This window comes from Dama dama, unplaced genomic scaffold, assembly GCF_033118175.1.
Source record: "Dama dama isolate Ldn47 unplaced genomic scaffold, ASM3311817v1 ptg000183l, whole genome shotgun sequence".
In the NCBI taxonomy this organism is placed as follows: Eukaryota; Metazoa; Chordata; class Mammalia; order Artiodactyla; family Cervidae; genus Dama; species Dama dama.
In genome coordinates, this window is record NW_026870983.1 from 939,289 (window position 1) to 962,158 (window position 22,870).

At 40.4% G+C, this 22,870-nt stretch overlaps 1 protein-coding gene across 1 annotated transcript; it reads right to left on the reverse strand.

Annotated features, from left to right (window-relative positions):
- Positions 1-17,019: 17,019 nt before the first annotated feature.
- Positions 17,020-18,651, reverse strand: LOC133053720 (chromodomain Y-like protein). The gene is given in 1 exon segment (XM_061138241.1): positions 17,020-18,651. A coding segment is annotated over 1 exon segment (1,632 nt).
- Between the last annotated feature and the right edge of the window lie 4,219 nt (positions 18,652-22,870).

Genomic DNA, 22,870 nt, shown 5'->3' on the forward strand with positions numbered 1-22,870 from the left:
GAAGTTTATCTTGAAGCACTATGAAATAGCCATTCATTGAAAGAAAGCCGCTTCTACTCTTAATTATTTCAAAATAGAAATAATCATCTTCATAGATGACATGTAACTGTATTGTTCAAATTAGACAATTGTAGGAATTTTTTGACATTAGCCAACATAAATTTATCTTTGTTATCCTACATAGTCTAACACTTATTTGGTAGATCAGTTGCAACTAGGATTATTTTCATATGATGAAGATGGTTGGTGAGTTGACCTTTAAGGAGAGGCAGAGTAAATATCAGGCACCATTGGCCCTGGGAACCATGAATTACCTGCCTGTTGCAGGTTAGGAAAAGAACCATGATGGAGTGACATATGGCCATACCTAAATGGAAAGGTAGAAATCTCTACCATCAGTCCCAAATAACTATTCTGTACTGGAGACACGATATGGTATGAAGAAGTAGTCAGCAGGAAAATTTTCAATGCAGCCATTTGCTTGAATGTAGCTGCAAGAGGAGAGTGGAATAGCTGCATAAAAGCTCAGTATTCAAAAAACTAAGGTCATAGCATGTGTTCCATTATTTCAAGGCATATCAATGGAGAGAGAATGGAATCATTGACAGATTTTATTTTCTTGACCTCCTATATCTTTGCAAGCAGTGAGTGCAGCCACGAAACTAAAAGACATTTGCTCCTTGGACAAATAGCTCTGACAAATCTTGACACCATATTAGAAAGCAGAGAGATTGCTGACAAATATGCAATAGTCAAAGATATGACTTTTCCAGTAGTCATGTTTGAAGGTTAGAGCTGGAAAGGACCCCAAGACCTGAATAAAAAGTGTTACTGTTTTTCAACTATGGGCCTGGAGAAGACTCTTGAGTGTCCCGTGGACAGAAAGGAGATTAAACCAGTCAATCCTGAAGGAAATCAGCCGTGACTAATCGGGGAAAGAGTGATGATGAGACTGAAGTGCAAACACTCTGGCCAACTGAGGCCAAGAGCTAAATAATTGGGAAAGAACCCTGATACCTGGAAAGATTGGGGGCAGGCTTAGGGTTAGGGTTAGGAGAAGGGAATGACAGAGGATGAGATATCTGCAAAGCATCACCAACTCAAAGGATATGAGTTTGAGCAAACTCTGGGCGATTTGAAGGACAAGGGAGCATGGCGTGCTGCAGTACATGGAGTCCGAAAAAAGAGTCCGAAAAAAATGAGCAACTGAAAAACATCAAAAAATTCGTATTGACAGGGATTGGGGGATGGATCATAAAGCATGTTAACTCTATCATTGTACATGGGATGGTAAGTGAAATTGAGGACTATTAGAAATCGCAAAGCTCTTATCAGCTTACTTCCTTTTCTCCCTCAAAATGTACTGTCAGAAGGTGATTTGAGAGCTTTCCAGTGAGAGAGAACCTCTATGGAGTCGTGCTGTATCCTGAGGTGAAAACCTTACCCCACATGCCGCTTGGATCTACAAGCTTGGTCTTATGCAGTGGCAGGATTGCCTCTAAATGTCTGTTAGACTGTTCCATCTTCTGAGGTGTTAACTGATCTGGTATGTGATCTTAGAAAGGGGATTGAAGGTTAAGAAAAAGAAAAAAAAAAAAAAAAAAAAAACACATGAAAGCTTCTTAATCAAGCTTTGTAGTACTGGGAGCAGCTTCTTTGACTTGGGCATCCTAGTAACCTTAAGAAATACTTAGGTGGAATTACATTACTGAGCATGGAAGGAGGTCGGCCACTGGCTCCATTTTGACTTTCCACTTGCATTCTCTGTGAATAGGCCATTCTTCTCTTAATGCTGCAGTTTTGTCTTCAGATGATGACTGAGAATTGGGAAAATGAGTGAATGCATATGAAAGCCCCATAATACTGAGGACAGTGATTACAATGTTCTCCACTTCAATAGAGTCAACTCTCAAGATTTGTAGCATTTTAATATAAGGAGTATCAATAAGTCTGCAAAAAATTATACTCATAAAACTCTTATTGGCTGCTGCCCACATAGAATTGAATTGAAGCCAGCAGTCCTGTATAGTCAGCATATTATCAGTGGGTTGACATGTCGACATTGAAGGTATTAGGTAAGAAGTATGTGGACCACGTTATAACTCCTTCTATTTTAACTGTCTTTCTGATACTCTTGGGCAAGGTTAAGCATGTTTCACTTGTGGGAACAGAATTCCTGATTTCATCCTTAGTTTCATTTGATTCTCGAGTGTTCTTCATTATTGGTGAGTGTCAGCTTCCCTGTTCCCTATTATGTCTTAACAGTACCTTGTTATCCAGGAAGAGAGAGAGTATCCCATTACAGGTGGCCTGGTTGAAACTCCAGATGTCTACTTAGCCTTCCCTGGTACTGCCATAGTAGATGATGGGTATTTGGTTATTGCCAGATATAATAAAGTCTAAGGTCGTCTACTCAACTTTTGCTGAGCTGACTGGGAGAGTACCACAGTTTTTACCTGTGCGTGGATGAAATGTCTTGGTTATTATCTAAATGTTTTGCATTTTGTAACTCATCCTTTTGTCTTGAACTTTGAATACAGACTTTTGTAAGAGAATTTTAAATTGTGCCTATTTGTATTTGTGTTAACCATTTCTACATGCATAAATCTATAATTTTTCAAGGCAAAAATAAATTCCAGATAGACATTAACAAACACATTCTTACTCCAATATACACATAAGCCACGGTCACAATTTTATATGCCAGAATAACAAATAAAAAAAGAAAATAAAAGCCAGGATACAAACTAGGGATCACTGTGGATCCCACAGAATTTCTCTGGTACTTGTTTCTAGACAAAGTGATGGAAATTATTTTTGTAGTTGAATGATTTCACACTAGTGACACCCTAAATAAGAATACTTTAAAAGATAATCCTTTGTTTGGAATCTCAGGCTATCTTATAATAGCTTGTACGTAAGATTATTCTCTGACTTGGTTAAATTAAAACCATGCTGTAGGGAATCAAAGTTGAAGTCATACGGATCGCTCTTGCATACCAGAGTCCAAACATGAAAAGCCCAAAGTGAAACACCCTACAACATATATTAATGAAACACTGAAAAATTAAACACAAAAAGAAAATATTAAGATTCAGCAAGGGAAAAGACACAAATAACATATAGGTGGATTCCCCCTAAGGATAGCAGCTGATTTTTCAGTAGAAACTCTTCAGGCAAAAAGAGAATATTTGCACATTTCCAACTGATGGAAGAGTCAAATCGGCAACCGGTAATCTCATTCATATATGAAGGAGAAATTAAAAGCTTTAGGAAAACTGAGAGAATCCATCACATCGAAACTGTTGAACTGTTAACATACTGTTAAACTGAGGCTGTGAGCTCATATGCCATTAGATGTGGAAAACTCATCAGTAGCTATGAAATTGGAAAGGACAATTTTCATTCCAACACCAAAGAAGGACAATGCCAAAGAATGTTCAAACTAGCATGCAATTGTGCTCCTTTCACATGCTATCAAGGTAATCTTCAAAATCCTTCAGCTGTATATGAACCAAGAACTTCCAGATGTGCAAGCTAGACTTGGAAAAGACAGAGGAAACAGAGGATAAATTGCCAACATTCGTTGGATCCTAGAGAAAAAAGGGAATTCCGGGGGAAAAAAAATAATTCTGCTCATTGACTCCACTAAAGCCATTGACTAAAGATCATGAAAAGCTGTGGGCAATTCCTAAACAAGACAGGAGTATCAGACCTGTCTCCTGGTAAATGTGTATGTGGGTCAAGATGCAGTACTTAGAACCAGACATGGAACAATTGACTAGTTCAAAACTGGAAAGCGAAGTGACAAAGCTATATATGGTCACTATTCTTATGCTCCATATATACAGAATTTATTAGGCAAAATACCAGGCTGGATAAATCACAAAGCTGGAATGAAAGTTGCTGGGAAAACCACGGAACAGTCTCAGATAAACAGATGGTATCTCTCTAAAAATAGAAAATGAAGAGGAACTAAAAAACCTTTTGATAAGGGTGAATAAAGAGAATAAAAAACCTTGCTGAAAACTCAACATTCAAAAAACAAAGATTTTGGAATCTGGTCCCATCACTACTTGGCAAATAGAAAACATGGGAAATATAGAAGCAGTGCCAGAGTTAATTTTCTTGGTCTCCAAAATCCCAGCGAATGGTGACTGCAGTCATCAAATTAAAAGACACTTGTTTCTTGGAGGAAAATCTATGACAAATCTAGACATTGTATAAATAAGAAGACACATCTCCTTACAACAAAGGTTCCCACAGTCACAAACCCCTATGGTTTATCCAGTAATCATGTACAGATGTGAGAGTTGAAACATAAAGAAGGCTGAGAGCTGAAGAATTGGTGTCTTCGAACTGTGATCCTAGAGAGGATACTCAAGGGTCGCTTTACTGTAAGGAGATCAAAGCAGTCATTCCTAAATGAAATCAAGGCTGAATAATCATTCGTAGGACTGATGATGTTTAGCCCACCTGATGTAAAGGCCAACTCATTGGTAAATGCTGGGGAAGATTGAGAACAGTCAGGGAAAGGAGTAAGAAAAGATGAGCTGGATGGATGTCATCACCAATTCAATGGACATGCATTGGAGAAAACACTGGGAGAGGAAGAAGAGGGAGTCCCGTCATGCTGCAGTCCATGGAGTCACAAAACAGTTGGACAAAACTGAGTGAATAAACAACAAAACCAGAGTCTCTAGAGCTATTTAAAATCACTCTAAAATGCATTTAGTAAAAGAAATAACAAATAACCATTAATGTGTTATATTAAAAGGTGGCAAATGGATTTTTTTTATATATATGGCAACTAGAGTCTGTCAAGGAGATAATACTTAGAATTGAATAGATTTTAAGAATTAGGTTGCAAGCAAAATTTTATGGAGTCAATAAGCAATATAGTGACATGGTTACCATATAAAGTAGACAAAGCAGACTTTAAATCCAAAATGATATGAGGCATAAGACATAATATTTCACTATGTTTTATCAGTTATATATTTTGCCATATTATTTTTACCTTGATACAAGGGCATATTAACTGAAATATGCATATAGGATTTATAAACATATATTCACCTCCCCAAAGAGTTACAGGTACCTGAATCAAAAATTGAAAACTTTTCAATTATTTCTCTGCCTTTTGGCTAATATGAAGTGTAAAAACTGAAAAAAAAAAAAAAAAAAAAAAAATTGAGCGAGAAGTACAGCCCAAAATTACATATCCAAATAATGGTGCAATAATCTAAGACCACAGTGGGAAGAGAAAACTTAAGTGATAAGATTAACTTTGTGGACTTAACACACATAGACAGAATATTCCACCCAACAAGGACAGATTATCCATCCCTCTCGAGTGTACTTGGAATATTCTCCAGAATATTCTTGAGGGTTGAGTTTATATTAAGCCATAAAACAAGCCTTTTAAAGTAAATCATAACAAATATGTTTCTGACATCCTAGAAATGTACATTTAAATCACTAATTGGAGGACTATTTGGAAAATGTAATCTGTGGAAAATTAAACAACACATTCCTAAGGAACCAATGAGTCAAAAAAGAAGTCACAGGGGAAATTAGAAAATATTCTGAGGTGAATGAAAATGAAAACACAACATACCCAAATCATCACATACAGGAAAAGCAGAACTCATATGTATTTAAGTTTACATTAAAGGGAAGCTCTCCAATCCTGAGGATAAGCTTGTGTCTTCTACAGAAAAGGGAAAAAGAAGAAAAAAAAAATCTAACCTCATAGCAAGAAAACAGAGGGAAACAATAAAGTTTAACATGGGAATAAAATAATATAAATACTAAAATACTATAAATACTTGACCATCTTGTCAAGGCTATGGTTTTTCCAGTAGTCATGTATGGATGTGAGAGTTGGACTCTAAAGAAAGCTGAGCATGGAAGAATTGATGCTTTTGAATTGTCATGTTGGAGAAGACTCTTGAGAATCCCCTGGACTTCGAGGAGACCCAACCAGTCCATCCTAAAGGAGATCAGTCCTGAATGTTCATTGGAAGGACTAATGTTGAAGCTGAAACTCCAATACTTTGGCCACCTGATGCAAAAAACTGACTCTTTTGAAAAGACCCTGATGCTGGGAAAGATCAAGGGCAGGAGGAGAAAGGGACAACAGAAGATGAGATGGTAGGATGGCATGACTGACTTAATGAGCATGAGTTTGGTTGGGCTCCGCGAGTTGGTGATGTACAGGGAGGCCTGTTGTGCTGCATTTCATGGGGTCACAAAGAGTCAGACACAACTGAGCTACTGAACTGAACTGATCTGAAATACTAATCGAATAGAGAAACAACAAAAAGTAGCAACAACAACAATAATATAAGTGGAAAATATTAGGTAAACTGAACAAACAAGATGAGAGAAGATTTAGTTACAGAAATGAGAATGAATTAGATGCTATTGCTATGAAATCATACTAAACAAAGAGGACTGTTGGGTACTTGGATAAGGCTTTATGCTAGCAAAAGACTTAAGTTATGTGAAACAGTAAAATTGCTGGGAGAACAGAGTGACTAAAGCAATTTTAAAAACTGGAAAATCTGAAAAGATTCATAATAAAGCATTGTAACAAAAGTTCTATCCATCCTGATTCCTCCTTTCACTCTTCAGAGTGGTCTTACAGAAATACTTGGGAAGTTGATCCTCAGGATTAAATCCTCCTCAGGATAAAACTCTTGCTGAATAAAACACAATTTCTCAACCTTTAGGCTATGAATTTTTCCCAGTCAGTAGCACACATTTTAGAATTTCCAAATAAATGATTCTTGTGTTGAACCGCAGCTTTCAATGTACGTTTACAAATTCCTACTTAACATGGTTTTTATTGTCGAAGTTTACCATTATTTATTAAAACTTGAATGAATTCATGTTTCCATAAACTGGTGACATCAATTGGCAGCACTTTTAGAAACAATGACAAACAAATCAAATGAAGGTACCCTTATGTCTACAGTTTAAATTTATTCTGGCTAATTTAACTCTGCATTTAAATTTTTTGCTTTTTGTTTTGTCGATACTTAATAAAGAGGTCTTTGGTATATATTTTACGTGACATGTACACTGTGATGCCTTTCTTGTCAGTTGCTCAAGTTGGCCAAGGACTGATTTTCTTTTTCAATTTAAAAAATAATTTCAAATTGGAATATAATTGACTTACAATATTGTGTTAGTTTCTGCTATTCTACAATGTAGGTCAGCTATTGGTATATAGAGATGAGCCCCCCATTTGATCACCCACATCCTTCTTGAACTTCCTCTCCTACCCCACAACCAACTTCTCTAGGGCATCCCAGAGCACTGAACATCTTTTCACTAGCTGTCTACTTCATACTTGATATTATACATTTGTCAGTGCATCTTGCTCAATTCATTCACTCTCTCCTTTGCCCTCTGTGTCCAGAAGTTTGTTCTCTACCTCTGCATTTCTTTCCCACCCTCCAAATGGGTTCTTCCTTGTCATTTTCCTAGATTTCACTTATGTGCATTAATAAAGAATACTGATCCTTCTCTTTCTGAATTACTTCATTCTGTATAATAGGCTCTAGTTCTATCCATATCTCTACAAGTCATCCAGCTGTGCTCCTTTTATGAATGAGTAACTTCCTATCCAATATATGTGCCCCAAATTCTTTATCCATTCCATGATATTTGAACACCTAGCTTGCCTCCCTATCTCGGCTACTGTTAAAGTTGTTGAAATGGATACTGGGGTACATATGTCTTTTTCAATTGTGGTTTCGTCTGGGTATATTCCAAATAGTGGGTTTGTTGGGTCGTATGGTAATTTTATTTCTAAGTTTCTAAAGAATTTGCTATGGTTATGCATCACAGTGCTATTTATTTACACTGCTAACAACAGTGGATTCCCATTTCTCCACACCATCTCTTTCATTTATTATTTTAAGATTATATACTTTTTTTATTTCTTTACTTGGTTGCATCAGGCCTTATTTGTCACATGTGGTGTCTGGTTCCCTGACCAGACAGAACCCAGAACCCAGGGTTCAAACCTGGGACCCCTGCATTGGGACCATTCTGTCTCAGTCACTGGACCTCCAGGGAAATCCTCTCTTGTAGAATTTTATACTGATGGCCATTCAGAATGATATGTATTGTAATTTTGACTTGGGTGCCTTTATTACTTTGAAGTAGCTATTGCTCTGCTCAGTTTCTGGGAAGATTTTTTTTTTTAATCACAAATGCATGTTGAATTATATAAAAGGGTTTTTCAACATCTTTTGAGGTGATCCTATGGTGTTAATCCTTCAATATATATTGATATCCAGCTCCTGAAAAATGTTGGCATTTCTGGGATAAACACCAGTTAATAATGGTGTTTAATAATTTTAAAGTGTTGTTGGGTTCTTTTACTAGTATTTTGTTGAGGAGTTTTGCATCTATTTTCATCCATGTGATATCGGTCAGTAATTGTAATTTTCTGTATTAATTTTGATTTTATTATCAGGATGATGGTGACCTTGTAGGATGAGTTTGGGGGTTTTACTTCCACTGCAGTATCTCAGAAGAGTTTCAGAAATGCAGGTGTTAACACTTCTCTGAATGGTTCATAAATCTTACCTCTGAAGCCATCTGGCCCTTATAGTTAACTATAAAATTTTCAACACAATTTCACTATTAGTGTTTGTAATCACTGTGTTCATATTTTCTGTTTCATCTTAGTTGATTTTCCAAGAAGTTTCTGTGGCTTTCTGGTTCTACATTTTATTGGCTTATAGTTGTTTGTCATAGTCTATAAGATTCTTTGTTACTTCTGTGGAATCAGTTATAGCCTCTCATTTTTCACATCTAATTTTATTGATTTGTGTGTTCTCCCTTTTTTCCTTCATGAGTCTGACTCGTGATTTATCTATTTTGTTTGTGCTCTTCTACTGCCCCTTTTTACTGTGGAAAATTCTAAGAGAGATGGGAATACCAGACCACCTGACTTGCCTCTTGAGAAACCTATACACAGGTCAGGAAGCAACAGTTAGAACTGGAAATGGAACAACAGACTGTTTCCAAATAGGAGAGGGAGTATGTCAAGGATGTATATTGTCACCCTGCTTATTTAATTTATATGTAGAATACATAATGAGAAATGCTGGATTGGAAGAAACACAAGCTGGAATCAAGATTGCTGGGAGAAATATCAATAACCTCAGATATGCAGATGACACCACCGTTATGGCAGAAAGTGAAAAGAAACTAAAGAGCCTCTTGATGAAAGTGAAAGAGGACAGTGAAAAAGTTGGCTTAAATTTCAACATTCAGAAAACTAAGATCATGGCATCTGGTCCCATTTCTTCACAGGACATAGATAGGGAAACAGTGGAAACTGTCAGACTTTACTTTTTGGGGGCTCCAAAATCACTGCAGATGGTGATTGCAGTGATGCAATTAAAAGACGCTTACTCTTGGAAGGAAAGTTATGGCCAACCTAGAGAGCATATTAAAAAGCAGAGACATTACTTTGCCAACAAAGATTCATCTAGTCAAGACTATGGTTTTTCCAGTGGTCATGTATGGATATGAGAGTTGCATTCCTTCCAAGGAGTAAGCGTCTTTTAATTTCATGGCTGCAGTCAACATCTTCAGTGATTTTGGAACCCCAAACAATAAAGTCTGACACTGTCCCCACTGTTTCCCCATCTATTTCCCATGAAGTGATGGGACCAGATGCCATGATCTTAGTTTTCTGAATGTTGAGCTTTAAGCCAACTTTTTCGCTCTCCTCTTTCACCTTCATCAAGAGGCTTTTTAGTTCCTCTTCACTTTCTACCATAAGGGTGGTGTCATCTGCAAATCTGAGATTACTGATATTTCTCCCAGCAACCTTGATTTCAGCTTGTGCGTCCAGCCCAGCGTTTCTCATGATGTACTCTGCATGTAAGCTAAATAGCAGGGTGACAATATACAGCTTTGATGTACTCCTTTTCCTATTTGGAACCAACCTGTTGTTCCATGTCCAGTTCTAACTGTTGCCTCCTGACCTGCATATAGGTCTCTCAAGAGGTGGGTCAGGTGGTCTGGTTTACCCATCTTTCAGAATTTTCCACAGTTTATTGTGATCCACTCAGTCAAAGGCTCTGGGATCGTCAATAAAGCAGAACTAGATATTTTTCTGGAACACTCTTGCTTTTTCGTGATCCAGAGGATGTTGGCAATTTGATCTCTGGTTCCTCTGTCTTTTCTAAAACCAGCTTGAACATCTGGAATTTCACAGTGCACATATTGCTGAAGCCTGGCTTCCAGAATTTTGAGCGTTACTTTACTAGCGTGTGAGATGAGGGCAATTGTGCTATAGTTTGAACATTATTTGGGATTGCCTTTCTTAGGGATTGGAATGAAAACTGACCTTTTCCAGCCCTGTGGCCACTGCTGAGTTTTCCAAATTTGCTGGCATTTTGAGTGCAGCACTTTGACAGCATCATCTTTCAGGATTTGTAATAGCTCAACTGGAATTCCATCACCTCCACTAGTTTTGTTCATAGTGATGCTTTCTAAGGCTTACCTGACTTCACATTCCAGGATGTCTGACTCTAAGATAATCACACCATCGTGATTATCTGGGTTGTGAAGATAATTTTTGTACAGTTCTTCTGTGTATTCTTGCCACCTTTCTTAATATCTTCTGCTTCTGTTAGGTCCATACCATTTCTGTCCTTTATCAAACCCATCCTTGCCTGAAATGTTCCCTTGGTATCTCTAATTTTCTTGAGGAGATCTCTAGTCTTTCCCATTCGGTTGTTTTCCTCTATTTCTTTGTATTGATCGCTGAGGAAGGCTTTCTTATCTCTCCTGGCTATTCTTTGGAACTCTGCATTCATATGGAAATATCTTTCCTTTTCTCCTTTGCTTTTCATTTCTCTTCTTTTCACAGCTATTTGTAAGGCCTTCTCAGGCAATCATTTTGCCTTTTTGCATGTCTTCTCCATGGGGATGGTCTTGATCCCTTTCTCCTGTACAATGTCAGGAACCTCTGTCCACAGTTCATGAGGCTCTCTGTCTATCAGATCTAGTCTCTTAACTCTATTTCTCGCTTCCACTGTATATTCATAAGGGATTTGATTTAGGTCATACCTGAATGGTCTAGTGTTTTTTGCTACTTTCCCCAGTTTGAGTCTGAATTTGGTAATAAACAGTTCATGATCTGAGCCACAGTCAGCTCCCAGTCTTGTTTTTGCTGTTAGGTCCATCTAATTTATGTCATTTATTGAGCCCTTCTTTGTTTGAACTATTCCCTTGGTATCTCTAATTTTCTTGAAGAGATCTCTAGTCTTTCCCATTCTATTTTCCTTATTTTTATTTTATTTATTTATTTATTTTTCTTTTTGTACTGATCACCGAGGAAGTCTTTCTTATCTCTCCTTACTGTTCTTTGGAACTCTGTATTCAAATGGGTATATCTTCCCTTTTCTCCTTTTTTTCACTCCTCCCCTCCCCCCTGGCTATTTGTAAGGCCTCCTCAGACAGCCATTTTACTTTTTTGCATTTTCTCTTGTGGGGATGTTCTTGATCCCTGTCTCTGTAAAATGTCATGAATCTTCGTCCATAGTCCATCAGGGACTCTAAGATCTAGTCCCTTAAATCTGTTTCTCCCTTCCACTGTATAATCATAAGGGATTTTATTTAGGTCCTATCTTAATGGTCTAATGGTTTTCCCCACTTTCTTCAATTTCAGTCTGAATTTGCCAATAAAGAGTTCATGATCTGAGCCATAGTCAGGTGCCATTCTTGTTTTTGTTTATGGTATAGAGCTTCTCCATCTTTGACTGCTAAGAATATAATCGATCTAATTTTGGTGTTGGCCATCTGGTGATGGCCATGTGTAGACTCTTCTCTTCTGTTATTGAAAGAGAGTGTTTGCTATGATCAGTGCATCTGTTGGTGAAATTCTATTAGCATTTGCCCTGCTCCATTATGTACTCCAAGGGCAAATTTTCCTATTACCCAAGGTGTTTCTTGACTTCCTACTTTGCATTCCAGTCCCCTATAAAGAAAAGGACATCTTTTATGTGTGTTAGTTCTAAAAAAGATCTTGTAAAACTTTTCAATTTCAGTTTTTTTCTGCATTATTTGTCAGGGCATAAACCTGGATTATGGTTATAGTGAATGGTTTGCCTTCAAAAGGAATAGAGACCATTCTGTGATTTTTGAGATCACATCCAACTAGTGAAAGGTTGTTGCTGAATCATGAAAAGATACCAGGATTCTTGGCCTCCAGAGGAGAAGAATTCAATCCAGGGCCAGAGATGAGGCTTGATTGCTCAGAGCTTCTGCGTAATAAAGTTTTGTTAAAGTATAAAGGAGATAGAGAAAGCTTCTGACATAAGCATCAGAAGGGGGCAGAAAGAGTATGCCCTTCCTAATGTTTGCAATGGAGTTATATACTCTCTAATTAGTTATTACAAAATCAAAAGAATCAAAAGATTGTCTGGGGGTTATAAAGATCTCACTAGACCTACTCCCATAATTTACATTTTAAGATAACAGAATTAGCCAGAAGATTTTTTTCCAGAGACTGTCCTCAATCATGATACATTATTGCTATATAATCCTAAGCAATGTAGAGGCGAAAATGTTTGTCCTTTCTTCCTCCTTGAGAATTCCAGACCCCTCTCTCCTTGGGGACCCCTGGACTTTTTATCAATCTGCCTTGGAATTGACTCTATCACTACTGCATTTTGGACTCTCTTGTTGACTATGATGGCTACTCCATTTCTTCTAAGGGATTCTTGCCCACAGTAGTAGAAATAATGGTCATCTGAGTTAAATTCACCCATTCCAGTACATTTTAATTCACTGATTCCTAAAATATAGAGGGCCATCTCCTTTTGACCACTTCCAATTTGCCTTGGTTCATGGACCTAACTTTCCAGATTCCTATGCAATATTGCTCTTTACAGCATCAGACCCTGCTTCTATCACCAGTAACATCCACAACTGGGTATTGTTTTTTCTTTGGGTCCTTTTCTTCATTCTTTCTGCAGTTATTTCTCCGCTGATCTCCAGTAGCATAATGGGGACCTCCTGATCTGAAGAGTTCATCTTTAAGTGTCATATCTTTTTGCCTTTTCAGGCTATTCATGGGGTTTTCCAGCGAAGAATACTGAAGTGGTTTGCCATTCCTTTCTCCAGTGGACCACATTTTGTCAGAACTCTCCACCAAGATTTGTCTCTCTTGGGTGACCGTTCACTTCATGGCTTAGTTTCACTGAGTTCTAAAAAGCTGTGGCCCATGTGATTAGATTGGTTAGGCCACAGTGATTGTGGTTTCAGTCTACTTGTCCTCTGATGCCCTCTCTCAGAACCTACTTAATGCAGTTTCTTAACTGCAGTCTTAATGCAGTTTCTCTTAACTTGGATGTAGAGTATCTTCACAGCTACTCCAGCAAAGTGTAGTCGCTGATCCTTACCTTGGACATAAGGTATCTCCTCATGGCTGCAACTACTGACCTTGGCCGTAGAAATCGCCTCTCGGTTGCTCACCACTCCAGTTCCATGCAGCCACTGCTCACCACTCAAGCACAATGCAGCCACCACTCGCTGCTAAATCTCTATCCAGATCAGGAAGCAACAGTTAGAACTGGATAGGGAACAACAGACTCATTCCAAGTAGGAAAAGGAGTACAGTCAAGGCTGTACATTGTCACCCTGCTTACATAACTTATATGCAAGGTGCATCATGAGAAACGTTGGGCTGGATGTACTAAGGCAATTTCCAGTCTCCGTTAAACTGCAGGAAAGCATTTAATTGTTATTTTATTGTATGACATTATAATCTAGGGACGATTGTTACCAAACAAATTTATCCTCCTTTTTTTGTGTTTTAAAATTAGAGCTGCTATTAAAGCAGTGTCGTCAGCCACTATCTTTGTGTCTGTAGCTGGAAGATGTATCCATTCTAGGGGTCCTGATTTCATTAATACACCAGTCGGAGCTGTAGGAGTAGGCAAGCACAAAAGCTGCCACACTTTACTTGTATCAATCCTATTTACATGACTATAGATACGGAAGCTGTTTCTTTATCAAGGGCTTGTCGAGCTTCAGGGGTCAGGCTCCTTTCAAAAGCTGGGTCAGAGTTACTGTGTAAGACATTAAACAAGGGCTTTAATTCAGCAGTAATGAATTTTACCTAAGGCCTAATCCAGTTAATATCTCCCAGCAAATTTTGATAATCAGTTAATATCACCAAATGAACTATTTTTTTAACTGTAAGGGAACATGAGTCACCATTTTAGAGTACAGAACTTGCCCTAAATAAGTAACTGGTGGGTTTATTTGGGGGCAATTTGAAGGCTACCATATTGTAAAGCCTCTGTTAGATCATGCAACACTGATTGTAAGCAGTCCTGATCAGGATGTGCTATTAGGATATCATCCATATAATGAATTAAATATATCTGTCTATCTTTTATATGAAACCATGTACAAAAGACTTGAAAAGATTTAGAAGTGTATGCAGGGGCATTGTCAGGTATTAGACATTAGGATAACACAAGTCTAACAGTGAGGGGTTATTTTGGATAGAAGCAGAATGAGCTTTTACATGTACATAATTTTAAATAGCACTTATTTATTTTACTAAAATAACAAAGTTAAAACAAATATAAACCACTTAAAGGCAAAGAAATGCATAATCTGTTGTTGATAGATTTATTCTAAGAAAACTTTGTTCGCTTCACAGAGAGAGTAGACTAAATTTCAGTCTGTTACCAATTTAGCAGACAGCAAACATAGAACATTTTTTTTTTTTTTAGTTAATCTTAGAGATTTTTTTTTTTTTTCTTATAAATCTTGAACTAGAGGTATTTTTCTAAAGCTATGAGTCAAACCACACAGGACAATTGACAAGGTAGCCTGGTCATTGTTGTGACCTGTAACACTTGAACATGATAATTAAAACTATAACTGACAACATGTTACCAGGACATATCAATTTTCATGAATTTTCCATAATTTTTAGGATATCTACATAAGTAACAACAACTGTACAGTACAAACTGAGAAGATTTAGCACCATTCCAACAATGATTGCCATGCCATTTAACATGTCAAATGAACTCAGATAGTATAATAGCCCTTTGGGAGACCTCAGTGGCCCTCTGAAGCATCCCAAGCTTAGCTAGACGTCTAAAGAATTTTAAAAGAATGTGTTTAAAGATGTTTTAGCATACGGATCAATTAAAAGCCTTTCAAACATTGGGTCAGATTTAGTCAATGTTGATGGCTGTATCCTTCAGCTTGTTGATATGTCACAATGCACATAAATGCCAAGGCTCAAGTTGTAGTGAAAGTGAGCTCCACCCCCTTTGGACCAAATGGACTCTACCCAGTTTTTTGTTTTGGCCATGTCCTTCCTAAAAAAGTCTATTTATCTAAGTAATTTTAATGCAATTTTAGAAAATCCTGATCATGCCAAACTCTTTTTTAATATTTCTAATAACTTTGGTAATTTACTGAAAGTATACTTCCTGCTTTCCATTTGCAACTAAGAGCTAACATTTATATGAGCATTTTATAGACTGGTGAGCATAAATACCACTGATAATGTTTAAAACACTTGGTTTTTCTTTGTTTTTCTTTTTTTAATTTATTTTGTAACATTTTAGGATGGCATCAAGCACTATTTACTTGTAGTCCCACATCTCTTTAGTTATTCTGTAAAAGGAAATCAGTGTTTAGTAGGAAATGTTTTAAACATTTAATATATTTGGAAATGACCTAATTATTTAATAGACTTAATACTTAGTTTAGCACATCCTTAGAAACTTAAGTTACGTCAATCTGGAGAGGCAATTGTAGACGGGTATTCCTAAAGAAAAATGATTTGTTAGAGTTTATATAACAACTCATATCTCTTTTCCATTTTTAAGAAAAATTTCTCACTCCAGATAATCGCCTTTTGACAAAGTGGTAACAGATATAATATTTAAATTATATTAAACCTAGGTACAAAAAATATTTTACTTGATGTTAATTACTCTAAGACATGTCTATATCAGAAAGTTCTCCTTAAAAGGAGTTTCTGCATTGAATAGTGTGCCAAAATAATTTTAACTTGTTCAATAAAGTACATTCTAAGTGAACCTAAAAAGCACAGTTTATAAGCATGCAAATGATTTTCATTTTTGGTGTAATACATCAATCACATCTGCAAGGAGAAAACCAAAACTCTATATAAAGTAGTAGAGCTCACCTAGCCACAAGAAGCACTCATGTATTTATTTTTCAAAAAGGTCAGAAAACCTAATTATAAACCTGCTAAGATTAACTTATAACTTAAGCTACCATACTGAAGCTAGTCAGTGATTCACTAATACTGCAAAAGATGCTTTCTGTTAGCCAGAGTGGTTTCTTCCTGTTAACTGGGCAAGAATCAGACTTTGAACAACAGGGAACAATCAATTGATATTTCAGCATGAATCTGAGGCATATTTTATTTTGGGGTATGTCCATCAGTGGGTGTTTAGCCAGAAGTACTCATCCTAAAAGATAAGTCTTCCATTAGATTTAGAATTTTCTATCTCTGAGGCTTTGGACCTTTTAGAGATAAGGCACATCTCAGATCTTTCCATATTCCGATTTGCAGCAGGGATGGCGAGGCTTGCTATCACCCCTTTCTTTTCTCTTAGAAGGAAAAGAAAAAGATAAACACACATTGTTTCAGACTTTTCTGACACCTAATCCTAGAAAATATCTTTATATATACACATTCCTAGCCGAAGATGACAAGAATGAGAGCCTCAAGGAGCAGGCCAGAGCTCACCATTATACTTTTATACTCGTGTGTATTAAGTATAAACCAATGACGTTTCAACAAAGGAGTTTTGTAGTTATTTATTTTACAGCTACATTACCTCAGAACTCCTTGGCAAAAAATAGCTTGTCTGTCTCAAGTCCTGCTTCCCAGAGGGAGCTCGGTAGGAGCCTGGCCCAGGCCGTGAGGTCCGGCACCATGCACCCTGGTGAGGTCGGGCGGCTGGACAGTCAGAAACCGTCCATCTTGCTCTTCAGGTACTTGAGCATGGAGTCGATGCCCTGCGCGGAGCCCCATATCTTCTTGAGCACCTCACACTCCCGCTCATTGGCCCGCTCTAGCTTCAGCCTCATGTTGCAGTGCACAAGGGCCTTGGATTCCTCCAGCACGACACGGTTGCAAGAGGTGAGCTCCTTGATGCGAACCATGACTTCCTGGGTGAAGGTCCCAAGCCAGAACACCTGGGAGACCAGCCCTTTGCTGCACGCCTCCTGTGCTGTTAGCTTCCGCCCTCTGAACAGCATTTCGTTGGTAGATGCTCCTCCCATAATCTTGGGGAACATGACGGTGGAACAGCCGTCTGGACTCTGTCCGAAGGTGGTATAGGGCGTCTAGAACCATGCCTTTTCGTTGGCCCAGACCACATCACAGAGAGGCAGGATGGATGCCCCTAGCCCAATGGCTGGGCCATTCACAGCTACGACAATAGGCTTCTTGAACTGGATGAAGGTGTTCACGAAGTTTCTGATGGCCTCGGCCATTGTGGCGCTCTCCCTCTTGCGGTCATCTGGCAGGCGCTGGATGAAGTAGAGGAAGTCCAGGCTGCAGCAGAAGACACTGCCCACGGCGCTGAGCAACACCAGCTTGCTGTCGTAGGCGTTGGCCATGCTCAGCGCGCTCTGCAGCTCCTCCACCACCTCCGGGTTCAGCGAGTTGTTCTCGGATGACTTGGTGGATAGCAGGATGTGGGTGAAGCCGTCCTGCTTCTGGACCACAATGTCCCGGTACCTGTAGGCGCTCTCCCTCTGCCGCACACTGAAGCGCAGCTGCTTGTTAAAGGGCTGGTCTCGCCTGTCCTTCATGAACTTCTTCCCAGCTTTCATGCCCATGACTGACGTCTGCAGCAGCCTCGTGCAGTTGACTGGCAGTGCGTCCACCAAATCGGACGTGCCATTTCCTTTCATGGCCAGCCCTGTGGCCATGGCGGCCTTCACGGGGCCCGACGCCTGTGGCAACAATGGGTGTATCCAGGGCCGGCTCCTCATCATCACCTGCTCCGCCCCCAGGCTCAGTAGGGCCCCGATCCACTTCTCGGCCGCCGCCTCTGGGGCCACTGTGTCTTCCGGCCCCTGCTCCATGGGGTCCGGATTCTCGGGGCTCTCGTCCTGAAAGCTGTCCAGCACAGTCCCACTCTTTATGGGGCTCTTGGGCACGAGAATCCTGTTGCCCAACCGGGCCAGGTCCATGTTCTTGTAGGTGGCCAGGCCCCGTGCAGAGCTCTCCTGGAACTTCTGGCTGGCAGTAAACAGCGGGCTGCTCTTGGCCTCGTGCTCCTTGCCCACCACTAGGGCCTTGGGGGCGGCCTTGGAGAAGCTGCTGTTGGTGGATCTGGAGATCTGATTCTGGCCATTGTTTGGGGAGGTCCACTTGGCTCTAGTGAGGGTGCCCTCCTTCTGCTTCCCGGTGTGCTGCCAGTTAAAGTCGTGGATGCACTCCTCACAGTTCACCAGGTGCTGCTCTGGCTCCCATGTGGCATCCTCCCTGCCATAGCCTTTCCACTGAACCACATACTCCGTCTTCCCTTTCTTGTTTTGCCTCTTGTCAATGATCCTTTCAACCTCATACAGCTCCTCGGAGGCCATGGCTGCCCCATCTGGGCTGGGCCAGTGAGGCAACCCTGGTCATTTTGAAGACTCCCAGTGGCCTGCTCCAGAGCCCCTGAACACCCATATATGTAGGGGACCACACCCTTATGATTATGACATCAGTAAGTCCGTTCCCCAGCCAATGGCAGCCTTCCCCCAGCCATAGCATCACAAAGCCTCATCCTGAAACCTTTGATGTTGGATGCAGAGCAGCTCTGTTGATTTGCTGGCAGAAATGAGGCATTTTTCATCATCCCAAAGAGCCCGCTGAACTCATCTGCCATCCTCATCTCTCTACACCAACACAGATGGGCCACATGACAGGGAGAGTGTGTCTCCTCCAAACCTTGCCCCACAGCCGGGTTTCAGCCTTTCCTTCGAGTCTGTCTCATGTTACATTATTAACTACTTTTCGTTTTCTTGCCTCAAATCCATCCATGATAATTAGGCTGTGGAACTGAGAATAATTTCCCTTTCGTCCTACAACTGGTAGCAGGAAATGCACCTTGAAAGCCATTCAATTCTGGGCCACTTATGAGAAACCTTTTCGATCCCACCTCCTTTTCTCAATCTTCATCTAGCTCTCCTCAGTTTTCTAGTCTCCAGTCTAAAAGCCCCGTCCTCAACTGTGAGAATGCGCTGAATACATACAATTGCTCTGGCGCTACTTGGCACTGTCTTGTTTCAATTCGAGGACTAATTGACACCTCCCCAGATGTAATACCCAGGCTTCAGTTTTAACATGGTGATGTGGATGAGGCAGACAAATGCACGCTTTGGGTTGTGCTGGATGACCCCAAGAAGGAAATGACCACCTGCGACTGACTAGTATTCCCAGGAAGGAAGGGGTGCAGCTTGCCCAGTGGTGTGTGAGCCTCATGTGCACACGGCTTCTCAACATGTGCCCTCACAAATTTCTTCTCATCCTGTTTTCCTGGCAGAAGCTCCTTTGGGTGTCTCCTCACAGTTGAGACCATGGTGGAATTCATTTCCATGAATAGCTGCCACAAGCTTCCAGCCTCTTGGAGGAAACCCTGTGTAATCATGCCTACCCATCTAGTTCCCAAGGTCTCTCATTGAGGTTGTTGGTGCTGGAGGATAGGGGAAAGCGTTGTGTGCTTCAGCACAGTCCCTTTGTTCCTAATGGGGTAGCAGGGTCAGCCAGCATTAGATGTACCCTTGGGGGGCAGTCTTTGTTGACATAGTGGGATTCCCTGTGGTTTCCATGAGGTGCTGTCTTCCTGGTGTGCACTGGCTGCTTAGTCACCTAGGACAAGCCTCAATGTTCAGAGCAGTCTTATTTCTACCAGTCAAAAAGTTGAGAAGCACAAGATGGTGGAGGGGGAGGGGTACAGGGAGTACATCTCTCTCCACGGATCCATCAGGAATACACTTTCAGACACAAGTGCTTGCAGAACCTCAGCTGAGAGCAGACAGGACTGCCTGAACAGAGGAAAATAGTAGATGGAACCACAAACAATCAGGAGGATGCAATAACTAGGGGGTGGGGGGTGGAGACATGCGTGTTAGTAGGATTGGGCCTGCCCTCAGGGGGTGGGAGACCTGAAGTAGGTGTCCGATCTCCACATGGGAGCAACTGTCTGCATCAGAGGAGAAACACTTAAGGCTGAGAGTGAAACAGCACATCTGTGGCAGCCTAGATGGGATGAGAATGAGGCAGTCCTTTCCACAGTCATTCACACCCCAGAGAGGGACACAGGTCCTGTAGAAGGTGCAGCAGAAAGCAGATGGTTACTAGAGATTGTGGAGAAATCCCTGGCCATGGTCTGCTGCCTACTGGTTAGAGACAAATTGATGGGATGCTCAAATGAGGAAATCGTGCGGGAAAAGCCTGTGCAGGTAAGTCAGGCGGCCACGGGAGGAAGGTGACACTGCTGAGTCATGTGTAGGGGGTGGAGCCATCGGGACAGCCTCTGTTTCCCCACACGCCTGCATCACAGCTGAATAAAAGAGAGGTTGGTCCCATGAAGCACTTGAATCACTGAACTACAGAGTAAAACTCCACCCAGGGAGCGCCTTTAAGTACCTGATCCTCCAAACGACAGAGTAGGACCCCAGCCTGGGGGGTCCCGCTATGTGCCTGACACGCTGAATAACAGGGAAGGGCCCCAGACAGGAAAGCCCTCGAACGGCCTGAATGTATGGGTCTACGGAGAAAGACTAGCCAAAGAGGCCTTCAGATTGCCAGCTACAATAGGCTCAAAGAAAAATTCGGACAGGGCCTTATTCCTGCAGTAGAGGCAGTCCAAGTCTCTGTACACTTGGCACTGCCAAGGTTCCTGCAAGCCAAGCAACTGTGTCGCCTTCATGCTCAACTCTCACTCGGGCAGAGCTGCCACGGTCCAAGTACTCGTCCGTCTTTGCTCTCAGTTTCGCTTCAGGATTGTCAGATTCCTTTCTACCCTGGAGTCTGTGGCAGGATTCTCTGTCAGGAGGGGATTCTCCATGCAAGAATCCTGGAGCGTATTGGCCAATACGGATTGCCATGCCCTTCTAGAGCGCTATATTAGCTGCTGTCCTTATTGCCAAGCCCCTGAGCGCGTGGTGCTTGCCAGAACCTCTGTGACCCAATCTGCTGCACCACCTCCACCCCTGGCCCTCAAAGGGGCAAACCCAAGGACTCCAAGGCAACCTCAGGAGCAAATCCCAGTGGACAAACCACATGCAGAAATGGACGTGAAACCCCCATGAAACTCAGCAGCAGTGTAGCTAAGGAAGAAGGCCCAGAACCTCCCTACCAGGTGTACAAACTGCAGATTAAACCCACACGATCACCTAGGAATACTCTGTGTCTAAGCAATAGATAAACAAGTCATTGAGAGATCCCTCCTGCAAACCAACCAATCAACCAACAACAACCACAACGAAACAAAACGCACTAGTTCTGATGGCTGTGGACTTTGCAGGCAAGAACACATAGGAGTGGGACCAGATTAGAATGTAAGTTGCCCCCACACCAGGTCCAGAGATCAGCACACCGATGACGGGTAGCCGAGGGAGGTGAGGTGGCCTGTGAATACAAGTGAAGGAAAGGACTCTGACAGCAGTGACTCAAGATAAACGTATGTTCTTCCTCTCTTTTGATTTGCTCTGTAGATTCTTTGGGATTTATTTGTTTTCTTTCTTTCCGCCCTCACCACAACTGCAGTAGCTGTCATTGTTAATTTCACTACAGAATCAAATGAAGCTTTGGAGCTCTTTTCCTGTGTGTGTGTGTGACATCTTCTTCACTCCTTCTATACAACGTTTCTTGTACGTTCAGCTTTTGCAGTTCTGTAGAACTTTTTTTCTTTTATTTTCCTCAGTCTTCTTCTAAGTTTAACTTGACAATTTTTAATCCTCCTAATTTTGTTACCTACATTTACTCCTTTGTTTGTTTTTCGTACTGTATTTCCCGCCCCTTTGTAGTTAAACTTTACTTGTATAAATGATTTTATCTCCCACTGTTTAAGACTGTATATCTGTTCATTTTTTTCCTCTCAACATATTTGTTAGATTTATTTTAACTGCCTTACTGCCCACCTAGAACCTAGGTCTAGTTTTGTTTTCCGGTTAGTACTTTAGTTAATTTTATACTTGTAGATAAACACTTGGGTTCCTTTGTTCACTGTGCCAATTTAATGACGTTTATTTCACTTTATTCTTGTTTTAGAACTTTGTCTCTAAGTTGGACTTTTGCTGCTCTGTAGAGTTTTATTTTCTACTTTTTATTGTCTTCTTCCATTTCCCCCACTTATTATACATTTATTTACTTATTTATTAAAACTAGTGCATTTTTTCTATATCGATTCTTTTCTTTGCCTTTCCTACACTTATTTTCCCCTTAGGGTGAATCTTTAATATATATAAATGTTCATCTTCCTCTTTACCATTGCATATCTATGCTTTGTTTTCTGTATTTCCTTTCTTATCAGCTTCGGGGACGCAGGCCTGGTGAAGTCCAGGTGTTCCTTTAGGATAAGCAGTGTCTGCAAAGTATAGAAAACTGATTCGAGTCTTGGTTGAGTGCAGAATCAAGACTATTTTATTCTTTTACATCAGTGCTTATGTACCCTAAAATCAATAATCCTTTAAAGACCTTTAAGGAAGGGGCAATGATAAGATTGTACCAGGTGCATAATCCTGGGTGACATCAGAAATAACTTTCCAGATCAGTCCATACCTACACATAGCTTTTCAACAATTCAAGGGCAGC